This window comes from Malaclemys terrapin, chromosome 2, assembly GCF_027887155.1.
Source record: "Malaclemys terrapin pileata isolate rMalTer1 chromosome 2, rMalTer1.hap1, whole genome shotgun sequence".
NCBI lineage: Eukaryota > Metazoa > Chordata > Testudines > Emydidae > Malaclemys > Malaclemys terrapin.
Window position 1 is genome coordinate 174,599,814 of NC_071506.1, and position 18,876 is coordinate 174,618,689.

An 18,876-nucleotide genomic window follows, 5' to 3' on the forward strand; every position below is an offset into this window, starting at 1 on the left:
AGGCCCTGTCATCCACCTCTTCCTGCCCCTACTCCACTCTCCTGCTTCCTGCCCCTGTTCCTCCCCCTCCCTTCCAGGGCCTCCTGCCCACTGCTGAGCAGCTGATCAGTGGTGGGCGGGAGGTGCTGGGGACGAGGGGGAGGATCTGATCGATGGGGCTGCTGGTGGGTGCTGAGCACACACTCCTTTTTTTCTGTGGGTGCTCCAGCCCTAGAGCAGCCATGGAGTCAGCACCTATGGGGTGCTGGGCGGGGGAGCTGTGTGGCGTGGCATGGGCCCGCCCCCGAGGGGAAAGGGCATGCTGGCAGCACAGGGCTGGGCAGGCCACTGTGCCTCTGGCAACTGCCGGTTTGTAAATAGTGCCCTTGCACTGGGCTGGGCGGAGTGGGGCCACTCCTGCCACTCCGTGCCCCATTGCCTCTGGCTGGCCCTTTGCTCTGGGGACTGACCTCCCTGCGCCATGCTCCATTGCCCCTATGGGGGCCCACAATTTTTTTGGTGCCAGGCCCACAAAATGTTAATCCGGCCCCGGGTACCACAAGTGCGATCTATTTCAGAACAGCATCAGTTTTCTAACCCCTTTGAAATCTTTCATTAAATGTTGCTAGTATCCACATTGCATATTTGCTTCTCTAGTGATCTCAGCTAGAACGTCTGAGCTCCTCTTTTTGAGCAGAATTGTCGTTCAGCACAACACTAGTAGAATAACTCCTGATAAGGCAGGTGGTGCAAGTACAGCTTTACAATTCCTTATGGTGAGAGTTTAGTCCAAACTAAATTCTTTAAGGGGCATATTGTGAAACTGAAAACATGTACAGTAACTCCTCACTTAACATTGTCCCCGTTAATGTTGTTATGTTGCTGATCAATTAGAGAAAATGCTCGTTTAAAGTTGGGCAATGCTCCCTTATAGTGTTGTTTGGCAGCCGCCTGCTTTGTCCACAGCTTGCAAAAAGAGCAGCCCATTGGAGCTAGCTGGTGGGGGCTTGGAACCAGAATGGACTGCCAGGCCCCTCCATCAGCTCCCCTAAGTTCCCTGTGTGGCTGCCGCCCAGCAGGTTATCAATTGCTGGCAGTTCAGGTGTCCCTCCCACCCACTGCCCTGTGCTGTCCCTGCCCTCTGCCTTGGAGCTGCTCCGGGAGCCGCCTCCTTGCTGTGCAGATAGGGTGACCAGATGTCCTGATTTTATAGGGACAGTCCTGATTTTTGGGTCTTTTTCATATATAGGCTCCTATTACCCCTCCCCCCATCCTGATTTTTCACACTTGCTGTCTGCACCCTATGTGCAGGGGGGGCAGAGGGAAGAGGGGTGCTGTTGTCAGGGTGTCCCCCTCCCTGGTTCCTGCCCCCACATCTCCACAGAGTGGAGGGGGCCACGACAGGGCTCAGAATGGAGGGAGCTTGCTGGCAGCAGCAGCTGCTGTCTCAAAGTCTCTCTCTCACATACAGGGTGTGTGTCTCTGTCTCTTTCTCTGCCATGCTGTCTCCCCTCTCTCCCCCCTCCATTCCTGCTGCCTTATAGAGTGTGAGGCCGCCACGCGGAAAGGGCTGCCCAAGCGCTACCGGCTTCACGGTTTGCCGGGCAGCCCCCAGACCCTGCGCCCCCAGCCGGCGCTTCCCCAGCGCAGCTGGAGCCCGGGAGGGTAAGCGCCCAGCCGGGGGCGCAGGGTCTGGAGGCTGCCCGGCAAACCGTGAAGCCGGTAGTGCTTGGGCTTCGGGCAGCCCCCTTGCCTCCGGACCCTGCGCCTCCAGCCAGGCACTTCCTCTCCCGGGCTCCGGCGGCGCAGGGTCCGGAGGTATGGGGGCTGCCCAAAGCCCATAGTGCTTGGCTCTTAAACAGCCGAAGAGTCGGTGAGGAGCAGAGCCGCCGCGACCGGAGTTATAAGCACTTCAAATTCTTTCTCACAAGACTCACTGGCGAAGCTTGCAAGACCCTATACTCAGCTCAGTAATATTTCTCCGTGTGGATGCAATGTGCTAATTTTTTGAACATCGCATCCCATCAAAGCCAAAACTTCAGCAAATGTTCTAGGCATCAGCAGGCAGAATCCTGTTGATTTGGGGGGAAATTGGAAAACCAGAAGAGGAAAATGAGGGAGACACAGCCTCCCCCCACCCCCATCTGTTGAGCAGAGCCAGCAGCTTCAGCCACCTCTGTAAATGTCTGTAGCTCAAAGAAACAGTGGTTGGCAGCCATTGACACTTCCCAGTGTAATAATATCCCACTGGCATGGCCCAACAGAGTTTAACATGTTGACACCCTGAATGACCAAAAGGAAGGAAATAAGAATAGGGATTGGGAGGAGTAGGGAGGCATAGTGGGGAATAGGGTGCATAGTGGGGAATAGGGTGCACATAGAACGCCTGACAGGGAGGGAGAATGGAGTCCCTAGTATGGGGAGGCGGGGGCAGGCGGGCACAGAGCACCTAGCATGGGAAAAGGAGTAAATGGGGGATACATAGAACCTCTAGATGGGGAGACAGTGAGGATCCCTGGTATGGTAAGAGGAATGAGAGGCACACAGAGCCCCTGGTGTGAGAAGAGGATTTAGAGGGGAGGTTTCAGGAGTTGCTGAAATACAGAGAGGAGGGTGGCTCCCAGGAATCTTGTAAAGTGGAATGTAAGGATGCAAGTTGTCCCTGGTGTGTATAATGCACTCATCTACAGAAGCAACGAAGTGTGTGACTCTCTCGTTGATTTTGCTGTGTGTGTGTGGGAAGAGAAACTGAAGCAATGTGTGTGCAGTCCAGTATTAGAGATGGAATCTTTTTTTTTTTTTAATTTTCCCCTGAAAATGCTAACCTTTTACTCAGATGTGACCATTCTCACCAACCGTTTGTACTTCCTCCTTGTGGTTTCCTCTTTCTTCAACTCAAAAGCTCAGAACATGAGTTTCTCTTTTAAAACGGAGCAGAGAAAGACAGGAGTTACTATTCATCTTAGTTGAAAGTGCTCTTGGTGCTTTGAAAAGCCTTTAATCTGACATAATTGAGGGCTGAAATCTTGCATGAATCTAGTCAAAAGTCAGAGACTTCATGAAAGCGGAGAAGGATTGTTTTCCTTTCATTTTTTCGTTGTTAAAGAAGACGTGTGACATGAGTTCACCTACTTGCTGCATTTCTAATGTTTGCAATCCACAAAGGTCTAGATTCTCAAAAGGATATCAAAGCATCCTGTTATATCATTATAAACCTTTGGGATTTGTTGATCATTATTGTCAATGCTGCTGCATATTTTGGTACTGGGTAAGTTGCATATTTGTTGTTGTATTTTGTTGTAATGTATACCCAGATTTGTTTTAGTTGGACTTGGAAATCTTTTCCCTTGCCCCCCACCCCCTCAAAATCTTTAGTAATTTAGTAAAAATGAAATTTAAAAAAATTAAATCAAACTTGAGTAGAATTTAGAACATAGCAATTAGGCAGGGGGACCAGATTAAGTTTCTAGTGCTTTGCAACTCCAGGCTGAGCATGAATATTACTCATTATTTTAAAAGCATGTACACATTTCTAAAGACCACACATAGGTATTTCATATGTACTCCTACTGTTCTCTTTTTGAAATCTTGAAATCCCTTTTCTGATTTCTACACATTAACATCAGTCAGTAGTTGGCAAGGTGTGCTGTTGGAGGCTGGAACTCTTTCACCAGTTGGCCATTTCTGTGAGGATAACCTGCATTTCCATTAGCATGGTGTATCCGAACTGGCAACAGAATAAACTTTGGGATCAGACTGGTTGCCAAAGTGCCAAGTCAGAAATAGTTTTTAAACATTTGGACTTTCATTCTATTTCACTATAAATGGAATTTCACGGTATCATTTCATTATAAATGTGTATCATATGGCAAGGGAGTACATTTGCCTCGCTTGATTACTTTCAGGGTCTCATTTTGAATACTCTCAAGTCCATGCCACAGCAAATAAGAAAAAAAAATCACAAAACAGAAAAACTGGTGCCTTAAAATCCAGTCATATAAGTATGTCTGCCTAGCTTGTATCTTTCGTGTACATTATAAGCAACAAAAAAACTTTTTTTACACTGCAGAACTATTGAAGATGTTTTAAAATCCCAGTGAAGAAAAAAGCCTCTTTCTTTACATGAAAATCAAAATAATAATCTGTGTCTAGAGCTCCTTGTGCTCTGGATTTCCCAAATAACTTTGCTGTGATACGCACTACCCTGTTTCACAAATGACTTGTGACCGGTGACCACAAACGACTTGTGACCATCAGTGACTGGTTTGGGGGGACATTGAACATTTTATGCATGGCCCTGCTGCTGCTGTCATTGACCTACAAGTAAGATGATGGCTGCTTGAGATGATATTATTTACATAGAAGTAAAGAAAACAAGAAGTCTGACCAAAATGGAAAAAGGAGGGCAGTGTTACTGTATGCTTGAGAGGGGCCATTTCCTTACGGCTGTGTTCGTCTGTTTCTGTCAGAATTTCTCCTGGGTCCACTAGTTTGGTATCAACTAAGTTCAAAGTATGCCCATGATTGTGTTACTAGTTGAATGCTGCACAGGGAGAGCCAGTTTGCTGTATTACTTTTGCTATTACTATTTGATTTAGAAGAATTCTTGAAGAGGTGGTATGATGATCACCAAGTAAGGGATAAAACAGCTACAGTAACTTGTCAAGGCTAACAAGCTTTGGTTTCCTATCACATTTATAGGTGTGGCAGCATTTTATAGACTAAAACTTCTTGAGAGGTCTACTGATAGTATGACCTATGAAAATTCATAGCCCTCCCCACTCCAAGAAAAGAATATGGGTGCATATTTGTTGCAGTTCATACTTTTGTCCATTTAAAGTGAGGTGGTAGCAGTGCAACCTCAAAGAAATGAAATTGATTCTGTTTTATGTTTGGCCAAACAAAATTAAAGGCCAAATTAAAAAATGAGAAAATAATGTGAAGATATGCATAAACCCTTTGCTTTAACTTGTAATAATAATGAGGCATTAAACCTGTGGAGAAGCAATAAAATGGCCTTTTTCAGATGCCCTAAATTAACTAGGTATTAGTTACAACTGTTAAATAGATTGCTGGGAAACCTCATAAGGAAACAGGGCTTTTGAGGTAAGGCTACTGCTTAAAAGGAACAAAAGAGAACTGCTAGTGTAAACTGTGGTTTTAATTGAACAGAAGGATCTTTTGCTCCTGGGTTGGAGGAACTTACTAAAGAAGGAAACCTCTAAAGAATAATCCATATGAGACCGAAGCTATTGGTTAGGGTTTCTCTTTGGGAGCCTATGTGACAGGATACGTTTGTAGAGAGACAGAAACAGCTTCTCCAAAACTAAGTATGATTTATTTTGCACAGTGCTTAGAAAAGTAGATATAAAATAACAAAGAGGCTTTTACATGCATATTCCCTTACCTAAGCTTAGCATCTCTATCCATAGCTCAGGCAGGTCTGGTTTATTCCCTGTCTCTGAGTTTGGAGAACCAATTTACAGAGCTTGCATTGCTGCTTAATCTTTTTGTCTCTGTCTGTCAGCCTTTTCATTGACACATCCCTGGCCAGCCTCTCTCAGCTCACCCAAAAAGCCCCTTCCTATCTGGCAGAGGTACTTTTTTAACTGGTAAGGGCCTTTTGATTTCAGGCTTTACCTGGGTAAAAGTAAAATATCCTAGCCTGGATGGAGCCAGGGAGGTAAATTCTCCCATCACTTGATATTCTAACCATTGTTTCCCAGCTTTAAAGGAGTCTGTCTTTGCTTTACCTGTCTTGTTAGGTTCTGTAATATCCTATTTAGAGCTTTCTTTGATTCAGACAGGCTGCAATACAAAATTGAACAGGGAAACTGAGTCACACAATATTCATAAAAATAATAGACATTTCCGCAGTTGGTCACAGATGTGACTGGTGAATATCTCATACCTGAAGATCAGCTTTGGCCTTCCTTAGGTATAATGCTTGATGCCTCTGGTCGAGATTACTTGTTTACAACCTTAAATACAAGTTAACACCAGAACATCCATGAGTAGGAGGGCTACAGGAGGACCTATATATTGTCCGCAAAAAGAAGAACAGGAGTACTTGTGGCACCTTAGAGACTAACAAATTTATTAGAGCATAAGCTTTCGTGGACTCTATCTCCCCTTGTAAGTACTCTCACACTTCTTATCACACTGTCTGTACTCGGCTAGCTTGATTATCACTTCAAAAGCTTTTTTTTCTCTTAATTAATTGGCCTCTCAGAGTTGGTAAGACAACTCCCACCTGTTTATGCTCTCTGTATGTGTGTATATATATCTCCTCATTATATGTTCCATTCTATATGCATCCGAAGAAGTGGGCTGTAGTCCACGAAAGCTTATGCTCTAATAAATTTGTTAGTCTCTAAGGTGCCACAAGTACTCCTGTTCTTCTTTTTGCGGATACAGACTAACACGGCTGTTACTCTGAAACTATATATTGTCCATAAGTTGAGACTCCACGTTCCCTTCAACTGCTACACTACCCTGTTCTGCTGCCTGAGTCTATAGCTGCTGGAGGGGGTCCCCTGGGTCCCATCTCCTCACTCTCCACCAGACACCAAGACAACAGGAGTTGGATTTTAAAAAGAGCTGCTGGGACTCCACTGAACAGCAGACATGACCTCTAGAGCCTGTAGACTTCTCCCTTCTGTCATCACCACACAACTTCACTCCCATCCCCTGAGTTCTCATATGATTCACTTGCCTCATTTAGATACCAGGCTGACTTACCACTTCCTTGTATCAGTTGATTTCTGTACTGTGTTCTACTGCCTTTTAACTGTGTGTTTGATTTCTACTGCTCCATCTCACCTGACCCTTGTCTCTGGTGACCTTCTTTCTCCCCTCTCCCCCGCTCTTTTGTCCCTGCCTTCATTACTTTCACCTCTGATCCCCTTCCTGCTGCCTTCTTCCTTCCTTCCTTCCTTCCCGCCATTCTAGGGTGACCAGATTTTTATAGGGACAGTCCCTATTGTTGGGGCTTTGTCTTATATATATACACTGTTAACCCCCACCCAACCACATCCCAATTTTTCACACTTGCTATCTGGTCACCCTATGCCAACCACGGCTAGACCTCCCTCCTTTTCATCTCTGTGCTCTTTGAAATATTTAGTCTATCATCAAAAACTAGTAAAAATCTGACCTTTCTATCTTCTACCTCAGTGTTTCCCAAACTTGGGATGTCGCTTGTGTAGGGAAAGCCCCTGGCGGGCCGGGCCGGTTTGTGTACCTGCCGCGTCCGCAGGTCCAGCCGATCGCGGCTCCCACTGGCCGCGGTTCGCCGCTCCAGGCCAATGGGAGCTGGTGGAAGTGGGGGCCAGAATGTCCCTCGGCCTGCGCCGCTTCCCGCAGCTCCCATCGACTGGAAACGGCCACTGGGAGCTGCGAGCGGCCGTACCTACAGACGCTCAGGTAAACAAAGCGTCTCGCGGCCCGCCAGGGGCTTACCCTGAACAAGCCACGAACCAAGTTTGGGAACCCCTGGTCTATACCATTCCTGACAGGTGTTTGTCTAACCTGCTCTTAAAAATGTCCAATGATGGAGATTCCACAACCTCCCTGGGCAATTTATTCTAGTGCTTATCCACCCTGACAGGAAGTTTTAACTAATGTCCAAACTAAACCTCCCTTGCTGCAATTTAAGCCCATTGCTTCTTGTCCTATCCTTAGAGGTTAAGGAGAACAGTTCTTCTCCTGCCTCCTTTTTAACAACCTTTTATGTACTTGAAAACTGTTATCATGTCCCCTGTCAGTCTTCTCTTTTTTCCAGATTAAACAAACCCATTTTTTTCAATCTTCCCTCATAGATCATGTTTTCTAGATCTTTAATCATTTTTGTTGCTGTTCTCTGGACTTTGTCCAGTTTGTCCACATCTTTCGTGAAACATAGTGCCCAGAACTGGACACAATACTCCAGTTGAGGCCTAATCAGTGTGGAGTAGAGCGGAAGAATTACTTCTCGTGTCTTACTTACATATTCTTCCTAATACATCCCAGAATGATGTTCACTTTCTTTGCAACAGTTTTACACTGTTGACTCATATTTAGCTTGTGGTCCACTATGACCCCCCCCCCAGATCCCTTTCCACAGTACTCCTTCCTAGGCAGTCATTTCCCATTTTGTATGTGTGCAACTGATTGTTCCTTCCTAAATGGAGTATTTTGCATTTGTCCTTATTGAATTTCATCCTATTTACTTCAGACCATCTGTCCAGAACATTTTGAATTTTAATCCTATCCTCCAAAGCACTTGCAACCCCTCCCAGCTTGGTATCGTCCACAAACTTTATAAATGTACTGTCTCTATACCATTATCTAAATAATTGATGAAGATATTGAACAGAATTGGACCCAGAACTGATCCCTGTGGGACCCCACTCGTTATGCCCTTCCAGCATGACTCTGAACCACTGATGATTACTCCCTGGGAATGGTTTTCCAACCAGTTTTGCACCCACCTTATAGTAGCTCCATCTAGATTGCGTTTCCCTAGTTTATGAGATGGTCATATGAGACAGTATCAAAGCTTTACTAAAGTTAAGATATACCATGTTTACGGCTCTTTCCTCGCCTCCCCCCCACCCCAATCCGCAAGGCTTGTTACCCTGTCAAAGAAAGCTATTGGGTTGGTTTTCCCCTCTTTCTCTTTCCTCTTCCTATTCGTCCTCAAGAGTATGCACCATCTGGATCTCATCTCACTCTGTATGTTGCTGATCCACATCACCTGCCTAGCACTTCTGCCATCTCCTTCTTCTTTCACTTCTTCTTGTTATTTTGTTTAAATGTGCTAGATGCTTTCTGCACACTAGGGAGCTGTGATTCGTGTCCCAATTTGCCTCTTCTTCCAGTCCCCACCTTCACTCTGTGGGATTACAGTCTTTATGCTAACCCTTCTGATCTCCTTGTTCAGCTTTCTGCACTGCATCAAATTCCCTGCTCATTGCAACGTGCAGACAAAGATAAACAAGCAATTGCATGGTGTTAACCATAATTTTTGCTCTTCCTCCATGTTCCCACCTTCTCTTTACTAGTTCTAACTTTTAATGTTCTAAATGTACATTTGGAATGGAAGCTCTCTGGGGCAGGGTTCATGCCTTTACTGTGTTCTGTAAAGTGTCTAGCATACTTCAGGCTAGATAAAAGTAATGCCTGGGTTGTGTGGGTTTTGATTTAGGGTATGTCTATACAGCAACTACACACACACCTGGCCCTTGCCTGCTGTTCACGGGGCTCAGGCTGTGGGGCTGTTTCCTTGCTGTATAGAGGACCGGGCTTGGGCTGGAGGCCAAGCTCTAGGGCCCTACCACCTCACAGGATCCTAGAGCCTGGGCTGCAGCCTGAGCCCAGAAATCTACACAGCAATGAAACAACCCTACAGCCCAAGCCCTGTAAACTGAGTTGTCTGGCATGGGCCAGCCGCAGTTATCTAGTTGCCATGTAGCCATACTCTGAGTTTAAAAAAAAAGAAAAGAAAAGAAAAAAAAAAAAATGCTGAGAAAACCAATCAGCTGTAATGCTTGTAGTTCTCTGCAATTCACTACTGTACCCTGTCCCACGTGATTTCACCTACCTCTTCCTTCTACATCCCGGAGCACAAGATCTCAGGAGGGGTTCCAGCAGGGCCGTCTTTACTCATATGCAAAGTACACAGCTGCATAGTGCACCAAGAAATTTGGGGTACCAAATTTCCTGGTGCCCTGCACAGCTGCATGGTGCTCAGGCCCTGCTCCGGCTCTTCCCCAGGGCTCCTGCCCCTGCCCCACTCCAGCCCCGCCTCTTCCCTGCTCCACCCCAGCCCCGCCCCCACTCCCCTGAGGACTCCAGAAGCGGTCGGGCCTGCAGTCACCGGTAAGTAGAGCGACCCGGCCCCAGCCTGCTCTGCTCCACTCCCCTGGCTCCCAGCCATGCTGCCGGCGAGTGCTGGGGGGCGGTTCCCCTCCCCCAAGCCTGGGAGCCAGGGGAGCAGAGCAGGCTGGGGCTGGGTCACTCCACTTCCTGCAGGAAGTGGCCAGCCCCCCTCCCCCTATCCCCCACAGAGGCCTGGGGCCAGCCCCCTCCTCCCCCCTGTGGAGGCCTGGGGCAGGGCCCCACACAGCCCTCCCCCCCCCCCGGGGGGGGGGGGGGGCTGCGTAGGGCACCAAAATAGCTAGGGACGGCCCTGCGTTCCAGTCTAGGTAGGTTGAATAACAGGGTGAGGTTCTATTGTTTTAGTGGTCCCCAAGAATGAAGCTTCTATGATTAGGTAAAGAGCTCCCTCTTTCTTCCCCGGAATAAATGAGAAATTTTGCATCAGACTCTTTCCTTGCAATGTTCATTTTCTCCACATCCCACCACATTTTACTTATCCGTAAGCTTGTGAAACTGTGATGGGTGTCTCTCCTTAGTCTTCTCTCTGGCTAGTCACTTTCTCTTCTTGCCAGGATAGGACTTCTCTGAGGACAAGCTGCCTGCTTAATTGGGAATGGGGGATGGTTTTTGTAGGGTATAACTCTTTGCATGCTGATAGAGATTTGTACCACAATGAGTCCTGCAGCAGAGGTACTCTATCATCAGGTGATGGAGGTAAGTGGGGCTCCAAGTGTGAAGGCTCCAAAAATGACAAGAGATTTGATGCAGAGGGAGAAGAGTTGATGCATACTCGGGCCGCAGCACCAAAGTCCCCTCCCGTGACTTTCTGCTTTATTGGAAACTGAGACTCAACTCCTGGTAGGTGGAGCCTGTGTTGAGACCACTAACTGAATGCTTGCAGGCAGGCTGTTTAAGTAATAAAATAAAACACCTTTTTTTTTTTAAATGAAAAATCCGGGAGTTGTCCATCCTAGAGCAGATCCCATCTACTCTTTCTCATGATTCTACATGTGACTCTCTTGTCATTGTCATGGTGGATTGCCCAGGCAATTGTGGATATTAGTAATGTACAGCACCATACGAAATTCATGGCCATGAAAAACACGTCACGGACCATGAAATTGGGTCTCCTCCCATGAAACCTGATCTTTTGTGTGCTTTTACCCTATACTATACAGGTTTCATAGGGGCGATCAGTGTTTTTGAAATTGGGGGTCCTGTCTCAAAAGGGAGTTGCAAGGCTATTTTTAGGGGGATCACAGTATAACACCCTTACTTCTGTGCTGTCTTCAGAGCTGGGCGGCCAGCCAAAAGCCGCCACTCTCTGCTGGGCGCCCAGATCTGAAGGCTCATAGACTCATAGACTTTAAGGTCAGAAGGGACCATTATGATCATCTGGTCTGACCCCCTGCATGCTGCAGGCCACAAAACCCTTCCCTGGACTCTGCTGTTGAAGTCCCCAATCCTGTGTTTTAGTGACTTCAATCGGCAGAGACCCTCCTGCTAGCGATCCCTGCCCCATGCTGCGGAGGAAGGCGAAAAACCTCCAGAGGCTCAGCCAATCTACCCTGGAGGAAAATTCCTTCCCGACCCCAAATATGGCGATCAGTAAGACCCCGAGCATGTAGGCAAGAGTCTCTAGCCTGACGCCTGTTGGCCATTATACTATTTACGTACCATTGATTGGTTTTCCTTGGCTACTATGTTTTACCATTAAACCATTCCCTCCATAAACTTATCTAACTTAATCTTAAAACCAGACAGGTCCGTCTCCCCCACCGTTTCCCTAGGAAGGCCGTTCCAATATTTCACCCCTCTGACGGTCAGAAACCTTCGTCTAATTTCAAGCCTGAACTTCCCCACGGCCAGTTTATACCCATTCGTTCTCGTGCCAGCAGCAGTGTCGAAGTAAGCGTGGCAATACCATACCATGCCATCCTTACTTCTGCTCTGCTGCCTTCAGAGATGGACAGCCAGAGAGTGGCAGCTGCTGACCAAGGGCCCATCTGAAGGCAGCAGCGCAGAAGTAACGGTGGCCATACCATGACATGCCAGTCTTGCTTCTGCGCGTCAGAGCTAGGCTCCCGGCCAGCAGCCACTACTCTCCGGCCGCTCTGCTCTGAAGGCAGCGCCACTGCCAGAAACAGGGCAGATATAAGGGTAGCAGTACTGCAACCCCCTCTACAATAACCTTGTGCCTCCCCCCCAGCTCCTTTTTTGGTCAGGACCCCTACAGTTACAACACTGAAATTTCAGATTTTAATATCTGGAATCGTAAAATTTATGATTTTTAAAATCCTATGACTGTGAAATTGACCCAAATGGACTGTGAATTTGGTAGGGCCCAACTAATGTATGATGATAAACCTCTTCAGTTATTGCCTTATGAATGCCTGTTTTGATACTGGTGCGCGAGACTAAAGGGCTACGCATGAATGGCCACAGCGGTCTCATTACTAGCTTTATTTTACTCCATTCTGTCGAGCCTGTATATCTGCTATACTTGCTTATATCAGCTATATATAAGACTATAACAAGTGGGATTAAGGGAGTTTCATATACTTCATTTTCTAAGTTTGGCTGGCAGGCAGCTATTTCTCTTGCCTCAAATGGACATCCACAAATTCACAGGAAGCTGCTAGGCATTTTAATTCAGTATAATCGTATACCACATTTTTTCATTCTTGCTGAAATAACTTTCACAGACAATATAATGGTCAAAGTTCATATTTATTAGGTTTGATGTCTTTTGAGAGGCGCTTTTGTTCTGTCATAGTCTCTGTTGTATCCTGTATTGGGCAGTATCTTGAACACAGTAGAACCTCAGAGTTACAAACACCAGATTTGTGAACTGACCGGTCAACCACATACCTCATTTGGAACTGGAAGTACGCAATCAGGCAGCAGTAGAAACAACCCCCCCCCCCCCCCAAAAAAAATGCAAATACAGTACAGTATTGTGTTAAACAAAAACTATTAAAAAAACATTCCCTTTATGTTTCTAAAAATATTGACAAGGTAAGGAAACTGTGTATTTTGTTTAATTAAAATTAAGATGGTTAAAAGCAGCATTTTTCTTCTGCATAGTAAAGTTTCAAAGCTGTATGAAGTCAACGTTCAGCTTTAAACTTTAGAAAGAACAACCATAATGTTTTGTTCTGAGTTATCAACATTTCAGAGTTACAAACGACCTCCATTCCTGAGGTGTTCATAACTGAGATTCTACTGTATGTAGTATCCTTTTTCCAGCAAAGTATACAAGGATAGCATGCCCTTGTGGCAGGGTTCATTTTATTTCATCATTACTGATAAGTTTAACTAATCATACTAGCTAATGCTAGCCCAAGGATAGAGTTGGAATTGTGCAGAAAACATTTGGGAGTTTGTGGTTTGGTGACTGCTCAAAGGAAAGTGTGTTTGTGTGTGTGTTTTGCTATGCTGAAGTGATCTCTTAAGAAGTGATGTGAAAAGCTTCCTGCACTTTCCACTTTACAAAATGGTGTTTGAAGAATCATGGTGTCCAGCCACATTTCTCACACTATTTGAATGAAGAGCACCCACATGTGAGTGGTTTGTATGTGGCACCCTCAATTTTCATGTTCCTTGCACTTGGAAGAAAAGCTACTCTAGCTCATGTGCTGTAGAAGGAGAGGAAGTGAGGTTAAATTTCAAGTCCATGTACAGTACCTGGAGTAAGCTTTGCTCTTGTTGTCTCTGTTCTGTCCTAGTGCTGGTTTTGTTTCACAACCTGTTCCTGTTTTCTGTTACACTTGGAGAAAAAAAAAGTTTCTGGTTGATTTTTGTTGTTGTCGTTGTTGCTCACTTTACCCTAATTTTAATTAGGTAAGATACAGGTGCTATAGTTTTTGTTTCCAATATAGGGTACAGATTACCGAGAATTTATTAGTTACTGCTTTCAGTCAAGTCTTCATATTTAATTACCAGCATCATTGAACATGTCTACACTGCACTAGAATCTATAGTACAAACTAAATGTACAAGATCCTGTCTTGACATACAATGTGGCTAGTGTAAATTGTGGATGGATTCTTTGGGAGTTGGCCTTTTGTCAGTTGTTTCCAAGTGAAGTTCAGCAATCTGGAGAGGATCAACATAAAACAGGTAACTTTCATAAAAAGTGGCGATCCTTGTCTTACATCATGGCCACCTTCCTGTCAACTTCCTTCTGTTACTTCATCTAATAACACCAAGAGAGGAGCCAGGGAAAGAGTAAAGCCTACTTCTTAATTAGCTCAATTGGTTGCTGCTGGGCCACACAATGTGTTCTTTCCCACCTTTTATTGCTCCGGGAACAGAGAAGAAGACTAGCTAGATTTTCTGCACAGCTATACAGACTGCTGTGTAGGTTACCAGAAAGGCTTCTCAAGGTCATTTTGAGTGCTTTTGAACTTAATTGACGCAGGTTGTTGTGCAAGATCCAATGAAAGAAATATGATAAAAGTGTGGCAAAAAAGAGGCAGACAGACCAGTGCCTGGTTTGATCTCAGTGGCTTTTAGGAATATGTTTAACAAGGTTGAGGCAGTCTCTGAAGTTAGTGAAAGAGAGCAAGATTGACTGGAGGGAAGATCTGTTTCGGAGATCACATTTGAGACCACCTTAAGAAGCTACGCAAGTATTGTCATGAAATCTACCATAAGAATGCGGGGAACGGGAGGGGGGTAGTCAAACAGTTTCTCTGTAACATGAAAATTGGAGTCCAGAATCCAGATCTGTAAATCTTCAGATCTGTAAATGCAAGGGTTTATGATAAAGGGAAGCTGAAAATGACATGTTCTGCTTTTTGGATGTTTCTTCATAGTGAGGCAGCTTAATTATGAATATCTCTGAGTAAACAGGATATTTAGGTATTGCAGAATAAGTATTAATGACTGCACTGTGTGCTTATGGCTACATGAATAATAAACCCTGTGGGAAACAAAAATAATACTGAAAATTACTACTTTGCAGTATATGAATATAATCAGTTTTCTGTTTCTATTTCTGCACCTTAACAAAGTGTCTAAAAGGCCTAAGAGTCCAGTGTAGTTCAAATTGTGAATGTGTCAAAATAATCACACTTTCTCAGTAGATCTTAATAAAAGGAATAATGGTTACTAATTCATATTTTCTGCCCTAATGCATATTCTTGGATTTCAACCTTTAAAAGATATTGCTGAAAGCCCTGTAGTTAGGACATTGACACGAGGGCAGGGCAGGTGGGTTAGACTGCATGACAAGAGGAGCAGTTATGCTTGCCTTTAGAAGTTCATGCAGTTAGTGAAAAACAGTCTCAGCCAGAAGCCTCTTTTAAAATTTTATGGTTGTGAAATCAGGAAAAATAGGTTACATATTTGTGACGTTCAGTATAACCTATTCAAGCATTCAAAAAATTCAAAGATTCAGAAATGTAAAAGTATAGATCTTAAGATGAAATTGCTGTGTTATGTAAAGATTGTTCATAGAAACATGAAGTTGACTTGGATAATAGCATTTGAATTCTTCTTCAAAAATATATCTAGGTTCAGTTTTGAAGTCACTTTTGTATGACAGGAGAATTAGTTCTCTCTTGCTTTCATGGGTCATGTTCATCCTTTGGTGAGGTAAAATTATTTTCAAACAAGAAAAGGAAATCTCACAAGCTGCAGTTAATGCTCCAAACAACAAGACTGCAAATAACATTTCAGACACAAATTGGAAAGACTCTTTTCCATGGCAGCGTTTAGAACAGTGGTGGGCAACCTGCGGCCCATCAGGGTAATCCGCTGGCAGGCCGCAAGACAGTTTGTTTACATTGACTGTCCGCAGGCACGGCCACCTGCAGCTCCCAGTGGCTGCGGTTCGTCTTTCCCGGCCAATGGGAGCTGTGGGAAGCGGCGGCCAGAACGTCCCTGCAGGTTGCTCACTACTGATTTAAAACCTGTTCAAATTCTTTTCAATTTCTCGTACTTATCCGTGGTTTAAATACAGTCATTTTAACTTTCATCTTCTCAATATCCAATCCAAGTAGGTCAATCAAAGCATGCAGTGATTACAATTTCAAGAAGGCTGGCAAGATGGCAGAATAGATTGCTGACAAGCTTTTGTATAACTTGGAGTTCGTCTCTGAAAATCTCCTTTGGAATTCACCCTGGTTTGATCAATCAATTTATGATAAATCTTGGACCACTAATGCTCATTTACGTTTTGGGATCCTGTAAGTGGTCAGTGACTATGGATTCTTGAAAAATTTGGGGGCAATACTTTGACTCTTTCAGTGGCACATCTTAATGTTGATGCTTCGTCACATGGATCTTTCAAAACAATGTGCTTGGATGAAATCTGAGGGGGGAAAAAAATCTTTAAAATAAAAAAAAGAGATATTTGAAGTTCTTCAGAGGCGACAGTAATCAATTCAACTCCTTTTTAGCAAGGTGCATTCATTGCTTTTGAAGATAATTGTTCATAGGAGCAAAAAATTTCACAACTGTTTTTATAATCTCAGCTAAGGAAAGTTAGCAAATCATCCAAATTCTTTTCAACAGCCTTCATGCTTCAATAGACAGATTGCCATATCCATTCACAAAGTTTGACAAATACTCTGAATCTCTTCCAAATTATTGAGGATTATTTCTCAGATTTTCAGGTAACCAGTCCATCTCATTTCTATGAGTCTATGCAGGTGCTGGTCTTCATACAGCACACTCACTTCATGCCCATGGAAAACTATGCATAGAGACTTACAATTTGAGAACACATCTGCTTATGTCGACCTAATTATGTTAGTGTACACACTGTAGCCTTGCTCCTGCCAATGTAAGTGCCCAACTACACCGACGTAATAACTCCAGCTTCACGAAAGATGTTAGGGCTTATGTTGGCGTAGTTAGGGCAACGCAGCGTCTGTGTAGACGCTGCATTACTTACATTGGCTGTTGGCTGTCATTCTTGTCAATTTCTGGAGCTCCATGGTGGAGCTGCGAAATTGACAATAAAGCTGGGCTGTCACCAGGTTGGGTGGGATGCTCTAGCTAGAACCCAGCTGCCCTGGGCTCCCCACTTCCAGCCAGGCTGCGCCCGCTCCGCTCAGAGCATGGCTACCCCTGGCTCCCAGACAAGCTGCCTGGGCTCCTCTCTTCAAGCTGGGCTGTGCCTGTCCAACTCCCCGCTGCCAGCCAGGCTGATGCCTAGAGGCTCCTACCGGGAAACCTGGTCTGCCCTCCTTCTCCTCCTCCTCTTTCTCCCCCCTCCACCCCCCAGCTCTTGGCTACCTGATGCAGCAGAACAAGTCAAGAACCTGAGATGTGGCTACAATGAAGGAGTCATAGTAGAACTCACTTGGTCTTGGCAATGGAATTGCCATAACTAAGGGTTGGCTACACTGAGACTTATTGCATGGCAAGCTGAGGATATGCAACGTGCTAATTGGCCATGGGGACCCCACTACTGTGCACTAAAGGTTATGGCCAGTTAGTGTGTGTGGCACGCCCTGGTGTGACATAAATTCACATACAATCTCCATGTAGACAATCTCTTAATGTATAAAAGACACACACCTAAAAAACAAATTATAAAGGGTATGCTTCCAAGAACAGACTAAAACTGTTTGTGGCAATAGGAATAATCTAAAAGTCGTCGTGATTTCTAAAGCCAAAGAGAGAGAGGGTATAACTCCTTCATCCACTCTAGGCCTGATGTTTCACCCTGAAATTTGCACTTATCTTGCACACTTACCTATTTGCATTCACTGTGGCTCTAAGCAACTTCATAAAATCTAAGGCCAGAAAGGACCGCTGTGATCAGCTAGTCTGCCTTTCTGCATATAACACAGGCCATAGAACATCCCCAAAATAATTTCTTGTAATCCCTGATTTATGTGCACGTGGCTAGATGTGCCACTGCCAAGTCTTCATTTATTCACTCTAATTTAAGGTTTCGTGCGCCAGTAATGCATTTTTACGTTTTTAGAAGGTCTCTTTCTATAGGTCTATAATATATAACTAACCTATTGTTGTATGTAAAGTAAATAAGGTTTTTTAAATGTTTAAGAAGCTTCATTTAAAATTAAATTAAACTGCAAAGCCCCCCCGTATTGGTGGCCAGGACCCGGGCAGCGTGAGCGCCACTGAAAATCAGCTTGCGTGCCGCCTTTGGCATGCATGCCATAGGTTGCCTACCCCTGCAGTAGTGCATGTGCAAAACAGGCCCATGCACATCTCTCATTGGGGCTGAAAATCAGGCCCTCTATGTACATTAAAAGTATACTGCAACATATTGAAATATCTGGAACGATGATTGTGCATTCCTTCAAAAATGAACCTCCCTCCATATTTTCTTTTTTTGTAAACATTTAACCCTAAACCATTCTCATAATTCTTTTCAGTTACAAACTATTGGGGATGGGATGGGTTGATGCAGTGCCTGGGTGAATGAAGCAATGCCTATTAATTTATTTTAGAATGTAGAACAGCACAAAGTCTACAAGAAACCATCTTGATTTCAGCTAAAATTTCTCTCAAATAGTGAACTCTTCCAGGAAAGCTTGAAGCTAACTAGCCTGAAGATTGAATTTCTCAGGGCTCTGCACAGCAATTATCCACAGAGCTGCAGTTTTAGTACCTAGTTTATCAATGTGTGATTCTTCTCTGGCCTCTGAACAGATCATTTGGTTTTCAGTCATTTTTCCATTAAAACTATTTGCCATATTACAATAATAAATAAAAAAAATACTCTCAGACAATAAAAACTATTTTTTTTTTTTTTACAATTTAGACTAAGGAACTATCAAGCAGGACTTTACATAGATCTTTGTGTATCATTTGTAAATCGCATAGAAAAGAGATGCGCTAAATGTGAAATTGAAATACAAATACTACTTGGTACTTGCAAGTATAGTTCTTTTTCTGAAACTGCATTTAAACTGTTTGTTTTCACATTGCACTAATTTCCATGTTAGTCTGTATGTGAAGACATTCTGTTTAAATTAAGGGCTTGTTTATACAGGGGAAAATAGCCTGGAATATCTATTCCGCACTAGCTACCCATATGGACACTTGGCA

At 44.4% G+C, this 18,876-nt stretch overlaps 1 protein-coding gene across 3 annotated transcripts in view; it reads left to right on the forward strand.

Annotated features, from left to right (window-relative positions):
- Positions 1 to 18,876, forward strand: part of ZDHHC11B (zinc finger DHHC-type containing 11B) — a 92,804-nt gene that overhangs the window by 11,054 nt on the left and 62,874 nt on the right. The window contains exon 1 of one of the 3 annotated variants that reach the window (XM_054018608.1): positions 3,038 to 3,247. The exons of the other annotated variants lie outside the window; for them this stretch is intronic. Coding sequence (XP_053874583.1) covers positions 3,038 to 3,247 — 210 coding nt within the window. Of the gene's footprint in view, positions 1 to 3,037; positions 3,248 to 18,876 lie in introns of those variants that run through there. 3 annotated transcript variants of the gene reach the window in all.